The sequence below is a fragment of the Diachasmimorpha longicaudata genome, chromosome 6 (genome assembly GCF_034640455.1).
Source record: "Diachasmimorpha longicaudata isolate KC_UGA_2023 chromosome 6, iyDiaLong2, whole genome shotgun sequence".
In the NCBI taxonomy this organism is placed as follows: Eukaryota; Metazoa; Arthropoda; class Insecta; order Hymenoptera; family Braconidae; genus Diachasmimorpha; species Diachasmimorpha longicaudata.
In genome coordinates this window covers 10,420,881-10,442,272 of record NC_087230.1, presented here as the reverse complement: position 1 = coordinate 10,442,272, position 21,392 = coordinate 10,420,881, and the positions used below count along the sequence as shown (strand labels likewise).

The 21,392-nt window shown below is 35.5% G+C and overlaps 6 protein-coding genes across 15 annotated transcripts; 2 read left to right on the top strand and 4 right to left on the bottom strand.

The window, feature by feature from the left end:
• Positions 1–76: 76 nt before the first annotated feature.
• On the bottom strand, positions 77–3,926 carry LOC135163874 (pantothenate kinase 3). Of its 4 annotated transcripts, none has more exons than XM_064123753.1 (9): positions 3,664–3,926; positions 2,871–3,054; positions 1,920–2,098; positions 1,674–1,847; positions 1,390–1,557; positions 1,031–1,284; positions 688–841; positions 500–613; positions 77–424 (listed from the first exon to the last, which is right to left on the bottom strand). In XM_064123753.1, exons 2-9 carry the CDS (start codon positions 2,992–2,994, stop codon positions 371–373), a joined length of 1,221 nt encoding a protein of 406 aa, XP_063979823.1. In that variant the 5' UTR covers positions 2,995–3,054; positions 3,664–3,926; the 3' UTR covers positions 77–370. The 4 variants fall into 4 exon arrangements, with proteins under 4 accessions (XP_063979823.1, XP_063979827.1, XP_063979826.1 ...); XM_064123757.1 differs by having other exon boundaries at positions 688–823; positions 3,664–3,803; XM_064123756.1 differs by having other exon boundaries at positions 2,886–3,054; positions 3,664–3,803.
• Positions 3,927–4,132: 206 nt separating this feature from the next.
• Positions 4,133–9,697, bottom strand: LOC135163825 (phosphoribosylformylglycinamidine synthase). The gene is made up of 4 exons (XM_064123660.1): positions 8,990–9,697; positions 8,734–8,875; positions 8,457–8,607; positions 4,133–8,383 (listed from the first exon to the last, which is right to left on the bottom strand). The coding sequence occupies exons 1-4, from the start codon at positions 9,256–9,258 to the stop codon at positions 4,932–4,934; spliced, it is 4,014 nt and encodes a 1,337-aa protein (XP_063979730.1). The 5' UTR covers positions 9,259–9,697; the 3' UTR covers positions 4,133–4,931.
• A 644-nt stretch (positions 9,698–10,341) lies between these two features.
• On the top strand, positions 10,342–13,661 carry Kra (krasavietz). The gene is made up of 3 exons (XM_064123751.1): positions 10,342–10,496; positions 11,300–12,421; positions 12,979–13,661. Exons 2-3 carry the CDS (start codon positions 11,311–11,313, stop codon positions 13,128–13,130), a joined length of 1,263 nt encoding a protein of 420 aa, XP_063979821.1. The 5' UTR covers positions 10,342–10,496; positions 11,300–11,310; the 3' UTR covers positions 13,131–13,661.
• LOC135163871 (uncharacterized) lies at positions 13,435–21,181 on the bottom strand. Of its 5 annotated transcripts, none has more exons than XM_064123745.1 (5): positions 21,061–21,181; positions 15,808–15,920; positions 14,988–15,739; positions 14,606–14,773; positions 13,435–14,293 (listed from the first exon to the last, which is right to left on the bottom strand). In XM_064123745.1, the coding sequence occupies exons 2-5, from the start codon at positions 15,838–15,840 to the stop codon at positions 13,975–13,977; spliced, it is 1,272 nt and encodes a 423-aa protein (XP_063979815.1). In that variant the 5' UTR covers positions 15,841–15,920; positions 21,061–21,181; the 3' UTR covers positions 13,435–13,974. The 5 variants fall into 5 exon arrangements, with proteins under 5 accessions (XP_063979815.1, XP_063979820.1, XP_063979818.1 ...); XM_064123750.1 differs by lacking the exon at positions 21,061–21,181 and adding an exon at positions 16,174–16,336; XM_064123748.1 differs by lacking the exon at positions 21,061–21,181 and adding an exon at positions 16,034–16,172.
• Positions 16,114–18,199, top strand: LOC135163855 (fidgetin-like protein 1). Of its 2 annotated transcripts, none has more exons than XM_064123721.1 (2): positions 16,114–16,265; positions 16,343–18,199. In XM_064123721.1, exons 1-2 carry the CDS (start codon positions 16,114–16,116, stop codon positions 17,913–17,915), a joined length of 1,725 nt encoding a protein of 574 aa, XP_063979791.1. In that variant the 3' UTR covers positions 17,916–18,199. The 2 variants fall into 2 exon arrangements, with proteins under 2 accessions (XP_063979791.1, XP_063979792.1); XM_064123722.1 differs by having other exon boundaries at positions 16,124–16,265; positions 16,635–18,199.
• Positions 18,188–20,552, bottom strand: LOC135163880 (galactoside alpha-(1,2)-fucosyltransferase 1-like). Of its 2 annotated transcripts, XM_064123770.1 has the most exons (3): positions 20,089–20,552; positions 19,277–19,835; positions 18,188–19,213 (listed from the first exon to the last, which is right to left on the bottom strand). In XM_064123770.1, exons 1-2 carry the CDS (start codon positions 20,550–20,552, stop codon positions 19,295–19,297), a joined length of 1,005 nt encoding a protein of 334 aa, XP_063979840.1. In that variant the 3' UTR covers positions 18,188–19,213; positions 19,277–19,294. The 2 variants fall into 2 exon arrangements, with proteins under 2 accessions (XP_063979840.1, XP_063979838.1); XM_064123768.1 differs by having other exon boundaries at positions 18,188–19,835.
• Positions 21,182–21,392: the final 211 nt, after the last annotated feature.

Sequence of the window (21,392 nt, the reverse complement as noted above, 5' to 3'; positions counted from 1 at the left end):
AATTTTATCTTTCCAGTGCAATTCAATTTTCCACTAGATCATTACTCACAATCTGGCAATATTAATCCAACGAATGTATCACTTTATTCAATTTTATTAATCCCATAGGATGACCACTTTACATTTTGTGCCCTCAATTAAAAATATCACAATGATCATAATCATTTACCTTCAGTATTTTATTTCCTAGTATGTTTATTTTTTTTTGTCGTAAAAATAATTGTGGGAATATTTTTAAAAACACATTAAATTAGTTGATCGAAAATAAATAACTGCCTCTTTAAACCCTCAACTTGTGGTGCTTAATTAACGAAGGAAAAAAAAATTGGAATGCTAAACGTAATTATTACCAAATGATATTCCATTAAATCTAACTACTTTCATTATTGAATTGCAAAAGACATCCTACAGCTCCAAAATATCCCTTGAAAAAAAAATGCATTCGAATTATTCATTATTGCTTTGTTTAATCTTATAATTTGTTAAATATTATCATTACCTCGTGTTCTAAAAATAGTGCTTTCATCGTACCATTTGACCAGTAATCCATAGCATAAGCTAGTAATTTCATGGATATGGGATTCACTCTCAAAAAGTTACCAACAAACACTACCTGCAACCGAAATTTAAAGAAATAAATAAAAAATATAGATTTTACAACATATTTTGTTAACGTCTGGTACGTACTTTCTCGACTTTTTCATTCACTGCACACATGCGAGCAATAGATCCAATATTATTCGTTATTGTTACAAGAGTGGCTCGTGCTAGATCCTCTTTGGTGACGGCATTTCTCCGGTCCTTTGAATTCATTTGACCGAAACTGCACACATGGAGAAGACTTAACATACAGGGGTTCTGTGTTAGATTTAGCAAAAAACGAAAGTGGTTGACAAATGAAAAATGAAATTGAGATTGGGTAAGGGAGAAGCAAGAAATAAAATAAACAGGAAACATGAATTTTGTAAAAAATGAAAAGACGTGAAAATAACAATGTGAATTTGATTCAGTTAAAAAGAATTACTATTACCTGCTGGCTACCAAGTCCCCAGGAAGACCAAAACGTCCATAATCACCACCGTAAATATCTTTAACTAATTTATCAACCCGTGTATTATCACCTCCTGTTGCAAGCTGAATAGCCTCTTCAAAACTATTGCAGCCAGTTAGGAGGCAGCACAGTCCAAGAAAGGTTCCACCTCCTAAACTCGTTCCCGATATTCTTTTATAATTATTTGGACCGTAGACTATTAAAATACCAACTCCAGAGCCTATATTGACGAGCTACAATGAATGAAAAAGTATTGAAAATGATAAATATTTCCCATTCAGATATTGTAAAAAAGAAAATTATTACAATTATTACTGTTATTATTGTGATATTCTCACCAAGAATGGGTAAGGCTGGGAAAAATCGAATGGAATTTTATGACAAAGATCATCCTCTGTGGGATGCTTCCAGTAGTAACATTCACGAGGATTTGTCGTTTCAATGTAGAGCATGCCACGTATTAAACTGTCCAATTCATCAAATTTGGCAAGGCTCATATTGACTTCCTGAAAAATAATTTAAGTCAATTGTTAATTAGAGTTACTAAAAAAAATTCTTAGAGTATCATGAATTGTTGAAGAAAAAATTAATAAAAATTCAAAATAATAATAATAATATATACTTTTTTGAAATTTTCTTCAAATTTAAAGGCCCCACCACCTGTGGCACAGACTGTTGTCACAAGATTGGCCATTCCTTTTGATTTAGCAAGCGCTAAAAAATTGCCCATTTCGCTTGTTGGGAATCTGATAAAGTGAAGCGTCCCTCGTCTACCTCGAATTTCAATGTTATCCATCTGAAATTGTTATTGAATGAATCAGTCCGGCGTTTATTCAATCAATCAGTCCCAATTCGAGACTTTCCTTACCTGAAGATGTGTATCTCGATGACCTGTTTTACCATATGCTGAATTTTTCGTTAAATATCTCCTTATATTTTTAAGAGTTTCAAGTTCAGCATCAGCTTCATCTCTGGTAATATCTTTTGGCTCGAAGTAAACCAATTTGCATAGAGTCCCACCAATATCCATTCCAAACCAAGGCATGGCTGTATAATGCGAATGAAAAATAAAGTAGTAAAAGTAGTATTTTTAATACTGAAGAAACTTACTGATAAGAGATAACAGGGAAATTGCATGAATATTTTGTGTTTTAAACTTATGTTTGAAACTTCAAGATATAATTTTTCATTCGTAAAGGGTTCGAAACATTGGTCATGAACTAATAAATTAATTACTCTTGCCACATTGAAATAACATAAGTTAATATAACCTAACGTAACCCCTTGTTTGTAGTATTCCTAAGCCAATGGTGGACGATGGCACCCTACTCCTTTCATAGTCTACCAATGGAACTGTAGCTATCCGGTTTCGTGACATCAAGAATGAGAACTTAATTTCACAAATGACGGATATTCCCTTGATTATTTAAAAAAATGTAGGAACTATTTCTGAATGGTTGTTCAATTAAAAAGAGTTGAGCTACGCGTAATTTACTTTTTATTGAGAAAACAGTATTACTGAGAGATGGGGGTGGGTGAGACAAAATGTATGATTTTCACTTAAAAAAATATTCCCAAGTGATCAATTTATTTATGAATGGAGCTAATTACTGATGACTCTACGACGCTCGTCGTCAAGGGAAAATATGACATTTTATGTTAGAAATTATTCAATTGGATCGACAAGCACCAATAAGTGCTTCTTATATCCCAAACTCTACCACGTTTTGTATTTGAAAAGCCGAAAAGTCAACCAACAACGACAATAGAAAATGATAATCCATATAGATACTCCAACAACTAATCTAAGCACACATACAGTTCACCGACTCACAGGGTGGTGAGTGAGACTCGTTGAATTGTGATGCAGAAGCGGGATAGCCATTAGCTGCCATGGCTGCGTCTTGACTGTCTACATCAAGTTTACAACTGTGAGGACTCATAATTCAACTGAAATTGCCTCATTGTTTCATTCTCAGTAGCAATGAAAATTCTGTTTCTCCCTGCAATCAAATTCAATATTACTTAGAATTTATTTTACAGAAGAAAAGAGAGAGAGAGAAAAGCTAGACTATAAACTAAAAAGTTATTTCTTCATTACTCTCTTTCAAAACTCGCTGCACCGTTGATCTTTGATACATAGTTTCATGTCAAGGGTCACTCTTAAATTATTCATATTGAAAACAGGAAGTCACGTTAAAAGGTTGTACACGTGCAAATGAGGTGGGGCCTAATGAGAAATGCTCTCAATGGGAGAAGAAAATATTAATGCAAACGAGATTTATTTGTTTATGAAAAACTTTTTAACAATTATTTTTAAAAATATATATAGAGAGGTTGTGATGCACTTGAACTGATATTGATGACTTTGTATAAAGGCACTAGAGCCATGACCAAAACATACCAGTCTAGAGCATACAATAATTATCACCGCCCATTAAAATTTCCATCACAACAATATGTACACATCGAATTATCTTGTATCTTGAGCATTATGAGTTCATCTTCACTGAAAAATGATGGTGCATCAACCATTAACTTATCGCGATGTTAATTAATTTTGATCCTCTATTATTTATCTCAACATACTGATGAAAAATATTTCTACTTACGACTTTTTAATCTCCAAATTTCTCAGTCTCATTTGATGCTTTGTTTTCTAGCCTTCAATGGGCTTGTGAAGTCGTCAAGATGCTCTTCACTACGTGTCAGAGATCAGTCTGTCAGTGACTATTCACAAGTCCAAAAAAAAAAAACCTAACTAATCTCCACTTTATTTGAGAGCCTTGGAGGTTATACTTTCCATGTAATTAATGATATTCTTTCAATATTTTGTTCTTCGTTTCTTTTTCTTACAGTTGTACATGTTACGTTGCCTTTTTTTTCTAAAAAAAAAATAATGACAATAAATTAAAAGTAACGACCATCAAGATGAGTACAATTAATTATTCAAAGTGACGGTTTTTTTCTCCGTACATGACGAGGAAAATATACTGAATGACCTATAGTTTACACTCTATTTCTAGTCTAAGGTTATTGAAATAACTGGCGCATCTCCTATGTAATCACTACAATACGTACCATAAAATATTTTTAAGGACAAATTCTATTTACCGCTGTTCATTGATGAGGATAAAAAAAGAATAAATGTATAAGAATCGGTCCGCATGCGCACATGTATGAAAAAAATAAGTATTAGTGCTTGTTACATGGAGAGGTACCGCAGTTCATACCCCCACTCTACCTAAATTCCCACTTGTCCTCATACTCCCCACCTCTTGTGGCAATGTTTCTTCTTTTGTAAAATGGACTTTATAATAATATGGCGCGATCCTGACCACGTGATATGACCGTGCGCATGCGATCACGCGGTCCCTCTCTTCATTTGAAATTTCTGCTTTTTTTCCAATTCTATTATCAAAATATTAGTTCTCGTCATCACGTTTTTTTAATCTTCAGAGAGATTTGACAAAATAGGTATGGAAGGGGCCTTTCTGATCACGCCTTTGTTCACCATTATTCGATTGTATTACATAATCGTATTACGACAAAAAAATTAATGTGCAAAAAGAATATTTTTGCGGAGTCATTCTCTCGGGAGGTCAATTTATTTATTTATTTTTTATGAATTTATCCAGCAAGCCATGTATGTCTATTAAATTTAGGGATAATGACGGCGATACAGATCATGGTGATGAACAAACATCATTCACAATTATTAATAATTGAAATCATTTAGAATTTCCAACAAAAAAAAAAGAAAAATAATTGAGAGTATCCATTTAATCATATGACTATAATAATATTAGAAAAATTCTTTTAAAAAAACTCCTCTTCCAACAATTGTCTTGTAATAAGTAAATTTTATGTCAGTGGCCGATTAATTATCACAGCACCATGTGAAAGCATTATGGAAAATCTTGAGCCATGGTGCTGTATGATTAGTCCAAGACGGTGGGACATACGGCCATTGCCACATTTGCGTACACCTCTCTGGATGTGGCATCATGGCCAAATGTCTCCCATTTGGCGAGCAGATGCCCGCAATACCCTCTATACTTCCATTTGGATTGAGAGGATAAATTTCCGTTGGGTTACCGTCATCATCGACGTACTTGATAGGTAAGCATTGATCTTTCCTAAGTTGATTGAGAATTTCATTATCCCGAAACGTAAATCTTCCTTCACCATGAGCCACCCAAACACCCATGATAGTATTTTCCATATCTTTCAGCATGATAGCAGGAGATTTTTCGATTTTCACTGTCGTCCATCGACATTCGAATCGTTCAGAGATGTTGTGATCCAGTACAACGTTAGGCTCCTGATCAACAGAATGATCAGAGTCATGGGGACAGCCAATCCATCTCAGCAGACTCATCAATTGACAACCATTGCAGACGCCCAGACTGAATGTGTCGTTTCGTTCGATAAATGCATAAAGCTGTTGACGTAAAACAGGTTGAAACAGAAGAGCAGCTGCCCAGCCCTTAGCTGAGCCAAGCACGTCAGCATAACTGAATCCTCCAGGAAATATAATACCTCGGAATCTATCCAGTGTTATTTTACTGTCAAGTAAATCCTGCATAGTAACATCCCACACTTGAAAGCCCACCATTTTGAGTGACGCAATCATTTCCCTGTCACCATTGATTCCCTCCTCTCGAATAACAGCAACACCAATTTCAGGGGTAATAAATGATTGGAGATTGCATAAGGGAATCTCTGGATTAAATGTCAATATGTACTTTGGAATTTTACGATTTTTCAATAATTTGAATTCATCCTCAGCGCATTTAAGATTAGTTTGACGACGTTCCAATTGATAGCTGGTTTCTTCCCAAATTGACATAAGTGAGATAACGGTTGATTTAACGTGGGTTTTATCGTTAACAGCAATGAGAATATCAGAGTTGAGACCAAGACCAGAGGACTGGCCAATTTTATGAATTGGTGCATGAAATTTTTGAAATGTATTTACAACTTCCTCAACGTCATTTTCATCGACTTCAAGTATCCATCCAACTTCTTCATTAAATAGTACTTCAATGGGGCTATAATTTTTACTTTTATGCGATATATTGATGTTAATACCACACATTCCGGCGAAGGACATTTCAAGCAGACATGTAATCAGCCCACCATCGCTGATATCATGCCCAGAAAGAATTTTTTTACGCTCGATGAGAGTTTGTGTCGCCTGAAAGGCACTGACAATAGCTTCAGGATCTTCAACATCGGGAGTTGAATTGCCAAGCTGACTGAATACTTGAGCCAGGGCTGTTCCCCCAATTCTACTGTGGCCTTTAGATAAATCGACGAGTAGAAGGATTCCAGTTTTACCTTTCGCTGGAGCTTTCAAATCAGGAGTTATGACAGTTCGTACATCTGGACATGGAGCGTAGCAGGAGATGACAAGTGTACCAGGTGATTTAACAACCTGATTGCCAACTCTAGCTGCCATGCTGAGTGAATCCTTTCCGCCATCGATGGCAATACCCAGCCGTTTCATCAATTGGCACATTGCTGTACAAGCATCATAGAGCCCAGCACCTTCACCACTGAGTTTAGCTGCCCACATCCAATTGCCACTGCACTTGATGTCTCTGATGTCAGTAATTTTGGCAAAAACAATATTCGTAATTGCTTCAGCGACAGTCATTCGGGCACCAGCAGCAACGTCAATCAGCCCCTTTATCGGTTGTTCACCAATTGACGAAGCCATTCCAACGGTTGATAGATGAGAAATTGCCGTGACAGCGACGTCAGCTAGAGGCGTGTGAAGTGGTCCAACGCACTGCTGTTGAGCAATCAATCCAGTAACACATCTGTCTACCTTGTTCGTTAGATATCTTTTGCTAGCAACTGAGGGCAGTCGCAAGACTCGCTCGAGGGCAGCATTGATAGTCAAATCAGCTGATAAAATCAATGGCTCATTGTAAGATTTTTCTCGTTGCAAAGAAAACACCTTTTGAGGCATTTTACCAAGTATAAATTCAAGGTCAAGATCAACTGGATGCCTCTTCGCATGACAATCAATTTTTTCATTATCATTGAGGTATTTATTGGGATTAGGATTGTCTTCCTCTGACAAGACAATTCTCCCAGAGCCAGTGACAGTGCCAACGAAATTGATGGGACACTTTTCACGCATAGCAATCTGCCTTAGAAGATTCCGGTCTTTTTTGTGGCAAAGGATGGCATCGTTCTCTTGATATTCAGCCCCCCAGAGTTCCATTGTACTGATACTGGTGTCTCCCAATTGGAAATTCTTTGTGAAAATCACAGCCCCCGCAGGCTCAACAATTTCCTTGAGAACATTGCCATTACCTCCGGCGCCTTGATCGTGAATACTCAGAATTGGATTATCCTCAGCCATTTCCGTACAGGCACGGACAAAACGATTCAATTTCTGCTCCATTTCAGGATCACCCCTCTGAACAGCCCCAAAATCAAGTTCAGATGCGTTGTCTCCTTGGACTGCAATTGAACTTGCTGAGCCTCCACCAACTCCTATTCGATAAACTGGTCCACCAATTTTCACAATTTCCATTCCTTTCTCAGGCCTTACTTTTTCAATCATGCCGCCATCGATCGTTCCCAATCCTCCGCTGAACATTATGGGCTTTATCCATTCTTTTCTTGTTCCTCGTTTTTTATCTGTTATCATGCCGAAGGTTCGGATAAAACCACAAATCAATGGCTCACCAAATTTATTTCCATAGTCAGAAGCTCCATTGCTAGCTTCTATCAGTATCTCGATCGGACTCGCCATGTTACTAGGATAAATGTCGTCCTTGTTCAGCAATTCCCATGGCAGCTGATAATCAGGGATGTGGAGGTTTCCAACTGAATAACCAGCAGTACCAGCAATATAGTATCCACCTCTACCACAACCTTGAATATCTCGCAAACGACCCCCCGTTCCTGTTGTAGCTCCACTGAATGGTGCAACGCCTGTTGGAAAATTGTGCGTTTCAGCCGTGAAGATTAGGTGTTTTTTTATGTTCTTCAAAATCATTTCGCTGCAAATGTCCGTTGCCTTTGGAACTAAGACATCTACGTTGAAGCCTTCGATGGCGCTACTATTGTCCGCAAACTTAATCACGTTATTTGGGTTTGAGTGATTTTGTGTATCGGTAATCATCTCGAAAAGTGTTTTTTCACCTTCTCTACCATTGATTATCATCTTCCCTTTGAAGAACCAATGGCGGCTGTGTTCACTATTAGATTGAGCCAAGTCGAAGCACTCGACGCTAGTGGGATTCCGCTTCAATCGATCTCTGAACAGATTTGTATAGAAATCCAAGTCCCAATCGTCGAAGGCAAGACCTAAAATCAGATTAATGTGTTTGGTTATTATTCTTGGAGGTGTGTTTCTTGGCAATGGTTTAAATATAATCACCTAGTTTAGAATTAACATTTTCAAGTGCTGGTCTTCCCTTCTGCATGATATCCACCTCGAACCAATTATCAGGTCTAAATCCATGATCAAACGATTCGAGTGGTTTCAAATATCGACACTCTGTCATTTTATCATGAAGCACATGTACAATCTGTTCAATCAATCAATATGTAAATATGAAAAAAATAGTTGTATTAATGACAGAAAATTTGTTTTTAAATCGTTTTGTTCAATAGATTCTCTTCTCAAAATAGCATACACATTAAATGTTACTCACTGCATTTTCACAAGCTTCATCTATTTTTTCCCGACACTTGATGAAATATCTCGTGGATACTTCCAATCTAGTAACGCTCAACAGCCCGAGGGATTTGCAAATCGATACTGCATTGCTTGAAAATGGCGTGGAGAAATTCAATCTGAAAACGGAAATACAATGGGTGATATTTATCTTCTCCTATTCTACATACAAAAGACTCCATGAAATTTAGAAAACATTTGAAAAAACTAAAAATGCCTAAATATTTGCCTACCTTGGTCCAATTTCTACGATTATATGGCAATCAGATTGCTCCTCCACGAAATCTGATGTATTGAGATTTTTCTTATGGAAGGGTGAACTGAGCAACCACCTGAGATTATCAATTTCATTCTCTGACAATGGTGATGTACTTTCCACATAATAGCATAATTCAGTTTCAATAGAAGCAAGGAGAGTCGATACTTCGTTAACGGCGTTAATTTTATTAGTCAATTGGCCAGATAAGAGTCCAGGACTCTTATAAAATCGCTGGATTACCATGCTGGACTATCGGTCACGTGGCAGCTAATTGATATATAGTCAACGTCTGACTCTAATAGAGCACCGCACCAGTGGACAATAAATACAGTATGGATCTATCGAACACGCTGGACAGGAGTTTCCGTTCCTCCACTAAGACCATAAGCAGCACTAAATATCTAATTACGTTTCAGCCCGATAAACAATATCAAATGATGAAAGAGTCAAGAGGTCACGTTTACTCATCTTCTTATCATGACAAATATGTATTTTTCTTAATTCACGTATATATCCAGACATTTCCATGTTGAAATTACATGTTAACCATCAACAAAATATCAACAAATACCCGGATATTTTTCCATTATCTTCTTCAGAATGATTTTCACAATATAGATAGATGTACAGTCCCACTTCCCATGAAATCTCTGACCATGATTTTTGAGAATTACGTCACTCCAACTTCCATAGAAAAACATTATTATCTGTGAATTCTTGGACGCACGTGTAAGAGCGGGCCTATTCAAAATAGGGTCTTGCATATAGCTACTACTACTACTACTACACACTCATACTCATGTACTAGTAATTCAATTAATGGGGGACATTTTAATCATTCGTTACCTCTTTTACTTTTGAATTCCATGAGATAACGAAATTCTGATTAATGAATATAATGATATTTCTGGCTCGGCTAGGGGACGATGACAGACAGCATTAATATGCTAAATTACAAACATATTAATCACACGGAGAATTTTTTTTCCCAATTGGCATGATCAAACCCTCCCATGCTTCTAACATTGGAAAATTATTTTAAAAATAGCACATGTATTGGAAGAAAAATGATCATTGTAAAATACGTGTCTTAGTCATGACATTTTCATAAAACACACTAGGTTGAAATAAGCCCGCGCGTAAAACCACCAATGATATCGCCTCCATTCAGACATTTTGTAAAATGACTATTCAATCTCATCAAAGTGTGCTACCTACCTAACCTCAACTAACCCGGCTTTGACGGCCAATAACGGATATGCTATACTTTTCACTGACCAATTATAGAGCCGCATTAGTTAAGGCTAGTAATGGAAAATTTGTGTTGGCCAAACTGCACAACTCTTTCCGTTTCCATTTTATTATTTCTTCGCCTCGTTGACCCCAAGTGCCCACAGTCCTCCTTGGAACATCTCGCGTTGTCCCCTCGTAATTCTACACCTGCAAAGGAGCCGTTATTGTTGATTAATACGTGCAACAGAGTAAGTTTAATTGGACATATACTTGTGAATTTTTTTAAAATACCAAATATTGAACAATAATCCATTATAATTTCGGATTCGCGACAATTAACGCCGTGAGCTTGCCCGGCGAGGGCGATGAAGGAAAGCAACAGAAGTTGAATAGTTTGAGGGAAAATGGTTTGAGATTTTCTAGCACACACCAGCCATCGTGGTCTTTCACTTAACCTTGTGGGGCTGTCCGTCCAATGTGTTATTCTTGCATTTGTCATTATTTCAAAATGAGAATAAAAATTAATTGTCGAGCTGGTTCAAATGATAAAAAAAAACATAGGCCACAATAATATTTTACTGATTTAATCTACTTACATTATTTATTACTATTTATCCGTTCACGCTTCTATTTCTACATAATTTCATATAATGCGCGAAAGAAATGAATAATCGAAGTTCAAATTATTGAAATTTCAAATTATTGAAAGATACAATTGCCACAGGGATATTTTCAAGTATTTATTTCTCTTATATTATTTATTAATAGCTGCCCATCCGATCAATGATTTCTTAATTTATCACAATTTTGATTCATTTATGATTTTCTTGCATGAAATATTGTAAATAATATTATTGAAAAGTTCTATATGTTCCAAAAGATATTTTAGTTATTCATATTTACCACATTATTCATCCGTCCAAGATGTTATCTTTCTCTTTGTCATATATTTCTAAGAGAATAACCTATTTCTTTTGACTGCTTTAAAAATTTAAGTAACCATAAGAGTAGCTGTTTTAATGACTAGTATTTCCCGCATCTGTTATTGCAGAAGGTTATTGTATGAGTCAGAAAATTGAAAAGCCAGTACTATCAGGTCAACGTATAAAGACCAGAAAGAGAGATGAAAAAGAAAAATATGATCCAACTGGATTCCGAGATGCCGTTCTATTGGGCTTGGAAAAGGCTGGTAACGATCTAGAGGCAGTATCCAAATATCTCGACACTGCTGGCTCAAAACTCGATTATCGCCGTTATGGTGAAGCATTATTCGATATTCTCATCGCCGGGGGTCTCCTCGTGCCGGGTGGCTCCATCGCTTCTGATGGTGATAAACTTGTCAAGACCAAAGCTTGTGTTTTCGAACAACCAGAGGACATGGAGTCACTCAAGAATTACGAACAAGTATTCATCAAATTGATGCGTCGTTACAAATACTTGGAGAAGATGTTTGAAGAGGAGATGAAAAAAGTACTAGTATTTATCAAGGGCTTCAGTCCTCAAGAGAGGAAAAAATTGGCTAGAATGACCGCCTTGTGGATATCCAATGGCTCTGTTCCACCAACTGTTCTCTCTGTACTCATCAATGAGCATCTCGTCAAGGATAATCTTGCTCTTGATTTTCTTCTCGAAGTATTTGTCACGTGGAAAAACGAGAAGGGTTTGCCAAGTCTTATGACAGCACTGAAGCGTGGTGGGATTGAGGGAAAAATGATGGAATTTGTACCGCCTAACAAGAGGACCGAGGAGTACTTCCGTTCAACATTTGAGACAGTTGGACTGGCTGACATCGTCAAACTTCACAAAGCCCAGGCGAGTCAAGAAGCTAAACGCGATCTCCAACAGCTTCTCATCGATGACTTGGCTGACAATCGGCCCATCAAAGACATTGTTCTTGATCTCAAAGAAATGGCTGTCAAGAGCTGCATTCCCGAGCACGAAGTTATTGGTCTCATTTGGGGTGTTGTCATGAATCAGGCCGAGTGGAACAAGAAGGAGGAACTTGTCGCTGAACAGGCCCTTAAACATCTGAAAATTTATACACCACTTTTCGGCGCATTCACTACCACTGCCAGATCTGAGCTCGCTCTTATACTCAAGGTTCAAGAGTTTTGCTATGAGAACATGAATTTCATGAAAGTCTTCCAAAAAATTGTCCTGCTCTTCTACAAAAGTAATTTCATCATTATTATTATTCTATAAAGTTTTATAAATCCTTTCGTTAAATGGTAAAGTGAGGTTAGTTATCTCCAAACTTCACTTCCCATAAATGTCTTTGAAAAAAAAAACCTAGTGGAATTTTCATTATAACTTTTTTTTGTGCCGAAGGATAAGTTTTAAGAAAAATTGCCATAAAAACTCTTCCACTGCTCATGGTTTTTTAGATTTTTATTAAAAACCAAGGTTAGAAATAAGTAAAATACTAACCTTATCCAAGAACTTCTTAGAACTCGCGGAAAAAAAAACATCCAAATATTTATGAAATTTTTTAGGGAATGCAATATTCTTATTTAAAAAGAAAATGACATTCTAGTAAACAATATATAAAAATGACACGATAAATATAAGCGATCAAGATATTATACACCATGTGCTATCTATCAATTTATAAGAATAATTACTCTTATTTTAAATATAAAAAAAAAGTTGACCAAAATAGTTTTACGAGTTCACGAAAGGATTTATCATGTATATTTCAAGCAACATTTTCATTCACCTTCAATTTTTCAGAGGACGTAATTTCGGAGGCGGTAATAATGAAGTGGTACAAGGAGGGACATTCGCTCAAAGGCAAAATGCTGTTTTTGGACCAAATGAAAAAATTCGTTGAGTGGCTGCAAAATGCCGAAGAGGAATCTGAATCCGGTGAAGACGAAGACTAAATTATGTCTTTCACCAGCCTGCCCCCTCCCCATATTTCTATTACTTAACAGTGCAAATCTGAAGAGAGAATTATCATCAAAACAACAAGTGAGGCTAATAAATTGTGAAAAGCGAGTAAGCGAAACAAAATCATTTTTCTTTTAATCAAACGACGAAAATTTTCGTTGTCTTCATTTTCGAAATTCACGGCTACATTCTCTAGATACCTCCGAGAGTGCATATTTGGATACAAATAGTGTTTGAAAATGTAAAAATACAGAGTAACAAAAAAACATTGGAATGATAATGCTATTTGATATTTGTTTCAATGATTAATTACCGAGGAAAAGTCAGTAAAGCAAAAAGAAAAATCTTTAATAAGTATGCATGGGTGATGGGTGAATTAAATAAAGAATAAAGAAAACAAACAAAAAAACAACATGCAAAATAAACGAGTAAATAGAAATAATGCCAATTGTACAATTACACGATTCCTTAACAGACAACACTGTGAACATTGAAAAAAAAATAAAATGGAGATTCAAATTGTATACATACACCAGTAATAAATTAAATCAATTTACAAAAATGAGGACTAAATTGATTGCGAATAGCAGATGAACATTATTTGTAACCACAGTATGATCATTTTCCCGTGTCAATACCAATTGTAAATTTTTCGTATGACAGTAACAATAACAATTATTATAATGGTAATAATAAGAGGGAGATAAAATATTTTGTGCTATACTTTTATAAATTCGGCTACAAAATATATGCAGATAAACTTTTTAAAATCTGTTCACGCAATGTGTATTTTTTTTGAGTCATTGTTTTCATTCGTAATAATTCAACTTTTTATTACTAGTTGCATTTATATTTGTAATATCTCATATCGGCAATTTGTTGTTTATCGATGACACTCTTTCCATTCATGAAAGGAACAAGTTTCTCAGGAATTTGTATCTTACCATCTTCAGTTTGAAAATTTTCACAAATCGCTATTAAAGTACGAGGTATAGCGCAAGCTGTTCCATTCAACGTGTGAACATATTTCAATTCACCATTTGCAGTTCTATATTTAATATTGAGTCTCCTTGATTGGTAATCCGTGCAATTACTGCAACTCGATAATTCACCAAAAGCTTTTCGTCCTGGTAACCAGCCTTCGATGTCGAATTTTCTGAATTGGAAGAAATTCAAAATCAATTTCATAACTACGATTTTTACTATTGGGTAGTCTACTTAGTAGATGTACAGGCCTAAACGATTCGACAGCGGCGACTTTTGAATAATAAACTGTCATTGTGAGTTTTCAATAAGTACTAATATTTTCAATCATTCGTCCTCTCCTCTCCTCATGAAATTTTTTAAAATTACGTTTGGATTCCGAGATTTTAAAAATGAACGTCCATTTGCGTGGGCAGTTTTGTTAGGTAGCCATCCATTTTGCAGAGAGCCTTAGTGAATTTTGTGGCAATATGAGGGTTTTTACCTATAGGCTGTGGCGCCCAACTCGTGAGATGGCATGTCTATTATTTTGAAAGGTAATTCTAGGTCTCTGAACAGTTCTTCCTGAATGGCAGTCAGCTCTGTGAAAAAAGCATCTGAATTGCATTCCTTCGTGCAGGCAAACATCTCCACTTTGGTGAATTGATGGACCCTATTAAATTATACATTTTTTTTTATAAGTACAACCATCTATTATTTCAGTTGTTTTCAATTGAGGAAGATGAGAGAATTTTTATGAACAAATTTATTCTAGCACTTCATTAGCTCGACATCAAGAAGGTTATGATAAAAATTTTCCCATATTCCCTAAATTAATATATATTCATTGAAAACCATTAGCTAGTTAAAATTCATTTATACCCTACCTGTAAATTCCTTGTTCTTCGGCGGAATTCGATATTTCAGCTCTGAAGCAGCGACTAACTGCCGCCAATTTCAGGGGCAAGTTGTTTTTAAAGTCAATATTTGAGTTTATTAGTTTTGTTGCCAAAGCCATTTCAGCTGTTCCTGACAAACTGAAATCATCTCCGTACAAGTCATCGAGTGAATAAATAAGTGTTCGTTCGCCATCGACAACCATACCACATTTTTCAATGACTTGTGTGGGTAATATGTCTGGTACTGATATTAATTTAAAATCATTTTTCATAAGTCGGCGTATGCTGTATTGAATCAGAGCTTCTTCCAGTTGAGCCGTATCCCCCAACAATATGTAGCTTTTGTCTCCGGCTATTGGGCCTAAATTTTCCATTCGTATTAATTTCAACGATTTAACGAGTTCAGCGAATGATTTTCGTTTGAATTCGCTGTTTATCAAAAACTTTTCATATTCTCTTATGATTTTCCCCTCAGTGCCGTAATCCAATACCTTTGGAAATGTCAAATTCGGTATTTTATTCAGCTCTTTGGCCAATTGATTTGATCTTTCCGATTTGTCGATAGGGAAATTATTTGTAGATAATTGTAAAATTTTATCCACATCACCTTTACCCTTTCTATGTTTTATATTCGCTACAATAGTCTCGCGATTACTCGGATCGCAAAGGAAATCTGTGTTAAAATTTGAATCGGGTATATTGAGCTTTGATGATATTATACAAGGCACTCTTCGATTGCGCTGAAAAAAATTTATCCCTAAGTTTCATTTCTCAATCTTTCTGTCGTATTGAAAAAATAATTACTTACCATCAAATGAATTAAATTCCTCTTCAGAGCCATGTTATTACAATTATTATCTTCCACTATTAGCCGGGTGTCATATGTATCACCAATAATAATAAATACCGATACACCCTAACCTAAAATGAAAAAAAACTACGTTACAAAGTATTACACTTGGATCATCGTTTGGATACTAACATAAACACTATGGATTATGAATTAAACAAATTAATTAAATTTTAATAAATACAAGGTGAAAATATTTGGTCAATTATCACGGCAGAAGCAGGAATAATCTGAATCTAATATCAACACCACTCGACTTGAAACATGAGTGTAACAAGTATTCATCAACATGATTTTGTTGATAGTCACTACACGTCTGCTTACCAAAGTTTAACACTCAATCTAGCCCGAGAATGCGAAAATACCGATGGCTCGAGAATTACTTTGTGTTTTAAATATCTTACAAATAGATCAATGTAAGTATATTATTTTCTTCTTTTAAATTTTTTTTCTCTTATTATAAGATCGATACGTTTTACAATGTTTCGTACAGATCTAGTGACTTTACAATAACTCTGTTAAAAAATAATCACGAAGTATATGCAGAGCAAATGCGAAATGAATACAGAACATCACAAAGCAAGGGAAATGTAATATCGACTAGATTTCCATTCAAATCGGGATTTAAAAATAAGGAAAACGAATTAATAAAGCTTGTCGAACCCTCCCTATGTGGCAAGGGACAAACGACATGTTGCAGAGACAATTCCTTTTTCCATTTGTTGGACAAAGATGTCAAAAGAGCCATTGAAATTATTAATAAAACTGATCGTCCCATTCCCCAGCAACAACAGCATCATCATCATCATTTCAATGCAGTTGAGCATACTATTGACATGTCGAAATATGAAAAACGTAAAAAATGGCTAAGTGCTACAAAGTCTCCATCCTCCAGTACCTCCAACCTCAATTGTCATACCCACCGTGATGAAATTCATAGGAGCAACAGTAATAATTCAGGTATTTTTCGGACAGCAAATGTCATCCAGAAAGTTAACGATAAAATTACAAATAATTTGAAGAGAAAAAATTCAGTTAATAAACAGTTTGTTTGTCCTGTCAAGAGAGATAATAATAATAAACGTCCTGATGTTGATAATGGCAGTAAAGATGAGGGGAGTGGTGATGGATTGTTAGACGATGAGAGGCTAAAAAATATTGATGAAAAAATGATTGAGTTGATACGAAATGAAATAATGGATGGTGGAGCTACGGTTGAATGGGAAGACGTTGCAGGTTTGGAGGGAGTTAAAAAAGTAATCAAAGAGATCGTTGTTTTTCCAATGCTTCGGCCAGACATATTCACTGGCCTTCGTCGCCCTCCAAAAGGCATTTTACTCTTTGGTCCCCCTGGAACTGGTAAAACTCTAATTGGAAAATGCGTCGCATCCCAGAGTAAATCAACGTTCTTCTCAATATCAGCCAGTTCATTGACATCTAAATGGGTAGGAGAAGGGGAAAAAATGGTGAGGGCATTATTTGCTGTTGCAAAGGTTCATCAACCATCTGTTATCTTCATCGACGAAATCGATTCACTCTTGACCCAACGTTCTGAAACTGAGCACGAGAGCTCGAGGAGGATTAAAACAGAATTTTTGGTACAACTTGATGGTGCTACCACTGGAGATGATGACAGAGTTCTCGTTATCGGGGCTACCAATCGGCCCCAGGAATTGGATGAAGCTGCCAGACGGAGATTTGTCAAGAGACTTTACATTCCTCTTCCAGACAGCAACGCCAGAAGACAAATTGTGAAAAATCTTTTGAGAAATGAACGCCATAATCTATTTCCATCGGATGTTATCGATATAGCTGATCTAACGAGAGATTATTCTGGAGCTGACATGGCCAATCTATGCAAGGAAGCGAGTATGGGACCCATCAGAAGCATTCCATTTGAACAACTCGAGAATATTCATAAGGACAATGTCAGATGTGTCACCCTTGAGGATTTCCAGCAAGCCATCACTTTAGTGAGACCCAGTGTTTCACAGGCTGATTTGAATTTGTACATTCAATGGGATAAAACATTTGGAAGCGGAACAGCTGGCACTAGTACAACATGATTTACATTTCTTCACAACGATATTTATTGTTAACTATTATCTTTGTTTTTCCAATAAATTTTATACATGGATAAATTTTCGAAAGCAATTGTGAAAGGATTTTTCCAAAAATTATAGAATTTTTCTTCCACGTTTTTTTTCTTCTCATATCACAGGAAGTATACACATTAAGGAGTAGCTATGAGTATACCTGATTATTATCAAGTTGTACTTTTCAATTTCGCAATTGGGGTGTTGCATGATTTTAAATGGTATAATAAAAAAATTTCATGAAAAATATTAAATACGTGTTTAATAATTTCTATTGAACTTTCATATCCAAGACTGAAAAATCTCTATGCAACACTTGAATTATTCCAATAAACAGGCACAAATTTTTCACCGGATCATTCAAACATTATTGAATAGCTAATAAAATACACTAAAAATTATGTTTGGATTGCTTTGAAATATGTCACATGAATATGAATACTTAACACTTCATGTTCAGGTCACAAGGCTTGAGATCAACATTTTTTTTTTTTTTTTTTTTTTTTTAGAACATTAAACTCAAAATGACGATTATTATTAAATTGTATACGATTCATTGAGATCTCCAGCATACTTATTATGATTGATATTATAGACTTCAATTGTCAAAATACCAAAGACATTTATGTACGACTTATACTATAAATATAGTAATTTCATTTATATATTTATTGGCACAATCAGAAAGAGAATCACAGATGGAATAATTATACACTGAGAAAAAACAATCGAGCATTCAATAAATATATATTTTTTGCAACTGAATCGATACTGTATACTTGATTTTATTATTTATTTCAAATTTCGCGTAAGATTTTTTATGTTTCATTCACATTAAGAAAAAAAATCACATCAAACGATAAATATCGTTTGGCGTGAGAAAAAAACTTTTCTGCGGATTTTCATTAGAATTAAATCGATATTTTGCTGTGGAAAATAGGCAACACATCGAATTGGGTACAGTTAATTACTTATCTAATTTTTTTCTCAATTGAAACCGATAAGTTGCGTTTAACAGAATTTTTAAGACACTTTTAATAATTTTTTTTTCTCAGTGTAATCATATACAGGTAGATTATATGAGAGGATTGTAGTTAAAATTAAACGTTCACCAAATCATACGATCCTTCAGAATGAATCCTCTTTAGTATTGTAGACAATATGGAAGTCTTGATTTATTTGGAGAAAAAATGATACGTCGTCACACACTCCACCATACTAATGTAGCTTCAGGATGTAGTGTATTAACGTTAATCGTGAATATTATCCTTTACAAATTTAAAATAATATTTCTCCGTTGGTTAATTAACAATAGAGAATCATAATGTTACCGATATTGATTTCGATATTCAACTCATTATACGCCAATTAGGCAGTACATCCGCCATCATAGTTGAGAAATATGATGAAACATTGTAAACAACAGTTTCACCAGCAGCCAAGATAGCTGCAAAAGATCCATAAGTACCGTAATCAATAATACTGTGATTGCAAGCAGCCAATACTGCTAAATCTTTTCCCACACCCCGTGCTTCTATATCAGAAATAAATGTTATTTTATGACTACCGCTACGTAAATTATATTTACACCACCTGATTGAATCACTCGCAACAATAAATAAGACATTGTCATATTTTCTAGTAAAATACTCCATCGCAGAGATATAGTAGCGAACTGGGGCTGGTCGAACTTTTAATTTTTGCCACAAATAATCCACATAGTCCGTTCTTCGCACGTGAATCCCAATAAAAGTTGGGGTACTCTTGTTGAACGTTGAGGCAACTTCAGCTAAACGCATATCTGCGTATTTTTTTAATGATGGCTTTAATGTGAATTCTCGTCGAACATCATCGAGCCACATCAGAATTAGACTCCAGTAGGCCGCATGTCTAGAAATTGAATCGAACTGGTGAAAGCGAGATAAGTCTATTTGATGACCTTTGACCAATTTTTTACGAACAATAATATATATTTTCAAATTTGAGAGAGGTAGGGAAATTTATGTCATACCATTTTTTAAAGGCTTCGATACACTTTGCAAAAGAGTTAATGTTTAAAATTTCTCTACTTGTCTTAAATTCAAAGATAATCCCTAGAAATTGCTATTGCTACACTTCACTACAGAATTGAAAATTACCCCACCTGGGAACAATAATATTTTGTTGAGTACTATTCCATTGAGCCAATGAATTTACAACTTGGCCAATATCCAGAGTACATCGGCCAATATAACTCAACGGTGGTATACTGAGATTATCAAAATATTGCTGTAATGTTTTTAAAATACATCTTGGCATAAAAGGTTCGAGTCCAGTGCGTCTAGCTGTTGCCCAAACCGAAGCATATTCCCATATCTGATTTCCCAAACGCCCACCCTGAACAGCAGATACAATACCATATTTGGGACAGGGATTTCTCCACTCGATTGGCATTTTTATGTACTTGGCACTGCCTCGGCACAAAGCTTGCTCATAAACTGATATTTTTGTGTGTCTCCTCGGTGGACTGGAGGTATACATTGGAAACAAGAAGACGTGGATTCCCCATACAACTACCAGTGCCAGTATTATAGCACTGGCAAGTATATGTTGCTGCATGTGAGTCATCTTTATATTTTCTCCTCTTTCCTCCCGGCGATTTTAATTCTTCCAAGATACTCGTTCATTTATTAATTTACATTCTCCACCTGTCTTTCATTAATACTAACTACTCATGGAGATGGCACTCCAACAGGTGGAATTCTACATTTTGAGTAATATTATTTATTGGAGGCAACACTTGTCCTCCAAAATGGCATTTCCATTAGAGTTCCAGTTTTCTAGCAAATAAGACAATGCAGAGGAAGCTATTCCTTTACTTGTGAATGTTCATTATTTTGAAGTGTACGTGTACGATGATCGATTGGAGTCGCCAGTAAGCAAAGGAAGCTTCACTAAATGCAAGTCGTGTATACAAAGGCATGTGCAAATAGCATTGATCAATAACTATCAGCTCTAAATTTTTAATCGTTATATGAAAAATTCATCAATTGAATGCACTTTGTGTGAAGCAGGTTAGGTGTATCACTTACGTTTTCAAATGGTTATTGAAATTCTGAGTCGAAAAATATGGTACCTGATTACGATCCGAGTTATCATTTGTAGTTATAACTGAGTATTTTCTCTGTTCCATTGTGTTTTGATGATATACACAATCACTGTAGACATCATTCATAATAGATTAAGAAGAAACTGTCCGAGAAATTGTCATTTCTGCTGTTTTTTAATAACCCAAGTATTCTCTACAGGCCAATCAAAGGTAATTATGTTGATGTTATTGCAAGTGTGATTGTGGGAGTTATTTTTTTAGTTCTATACGATGCGCTTGACTTCTGACATACTAAGGTATATGTCCAGAAGGTATGGCTTTTGTGAATTGGTACGTATGGAAATTGGTGGAGGTATTAT

Bases quoted from the DNA above. Each gene is read 5' to 3' on its own strand.
- LOC135163874 (XM_064123753.1), bottom strand. From the start codon at position 2,994: ATGAGTCCTCACAGTTGTAAACTTGATGTAGACAGTCAAGACGCAGCC. The intron at 1,285-1,389 runs GTGAGAATATCA...CATTCATTGTAG, and splicing joins CCCAGCCTTACCCATTCTTG to CTCGTCAATATAGGCTCTGG. The intron at 614-687 runs GTACGTACCAGA...TTTCGGTTGCAG, and splicing joins TGAATGAAAAAGTCGAGAAA to GTAGTGTTTGTTGGTAACTT.
- LOC135163825 (XM_064123660.1), bottom strand. From the start codon at position 9,258: ATGGTAATCCAGCGATTTTATAAGAGTCCTGGACTCTTATCTGGCCAA. The intron at 8,876-8,989 runs GTAGGCAAATAT...TTCCGTTTTCAG, and splicing joins ATCGTAGAAATTGGACCAAG to ATTGAATTTCTCCACGCCAT. The intron at 8,608-8,733 runs GTGAGTAACATT...TTGATTGAACAG, and splicing joins ATGAAGCTTGTGAAAATGCA to ATTGTACATGTGCTTCATGA.
- Kra (XM_064123751.1), top strand. From the start codon at position 11,311: ATGAGTCAGAAAATTGAAAAGCCAGTACTATCAGGTCAACGTATAAAG. The intron at 12,422-12,978 runs GTAATTTCATCA...TCAATTTTTCAG, and splicing joins TGTCCTGCTCTTCTACAAAA to AGGACGTAATTTCGGAGGCG.
- LOC135163871 (XM_064123745.1), bottom strand. From the start codon at position 15,840: ATGGCTCTGAAGAGGAATTTAATTCATTTGATG. The intron at 14,774-14,987 runs GTAGGGTATAAA...ATAATTTAATAG, and splicing joins GAAGAACAAGGAATTTACAG to GGTCCATCAATTCACCAAAG. The intron at 14,294-14,605 runs GTAAAAACCCTC...CTTCCAATTCAG, and splicing joins TTGGGCGCCACAGCCTATAG to AAAATTCGACATCGAAGGCT.
- LOC135163855 (XM_064123721.1), top strand. From the start codon at position 16,114: ATGAGTGTAACAAGTATTCATCAACATGATTTTGTTGATAGTCACTAC. The intron at 16,266-16,342 runs GTAAGTATATTA...TGTTTCGTACAG, and splicing joins TATCTTACAAATAGATCAAT to ATCTAGTGACTTTACAATAA.
- LOC135163880 (XM_064123768.1), bottom strand. From the start codon at position 20,552: ATGACTCACATGCAGCAACATATACTTGCCAGTGCTATAATACTGGCA. The intron at 19,836-20,088 runs GTGGGGTAATTT...TTCAATTTCTAG, and splicing joins CAAAATATTATTGTTCCCAG to ACATGCGGCCTACTGGAGTC.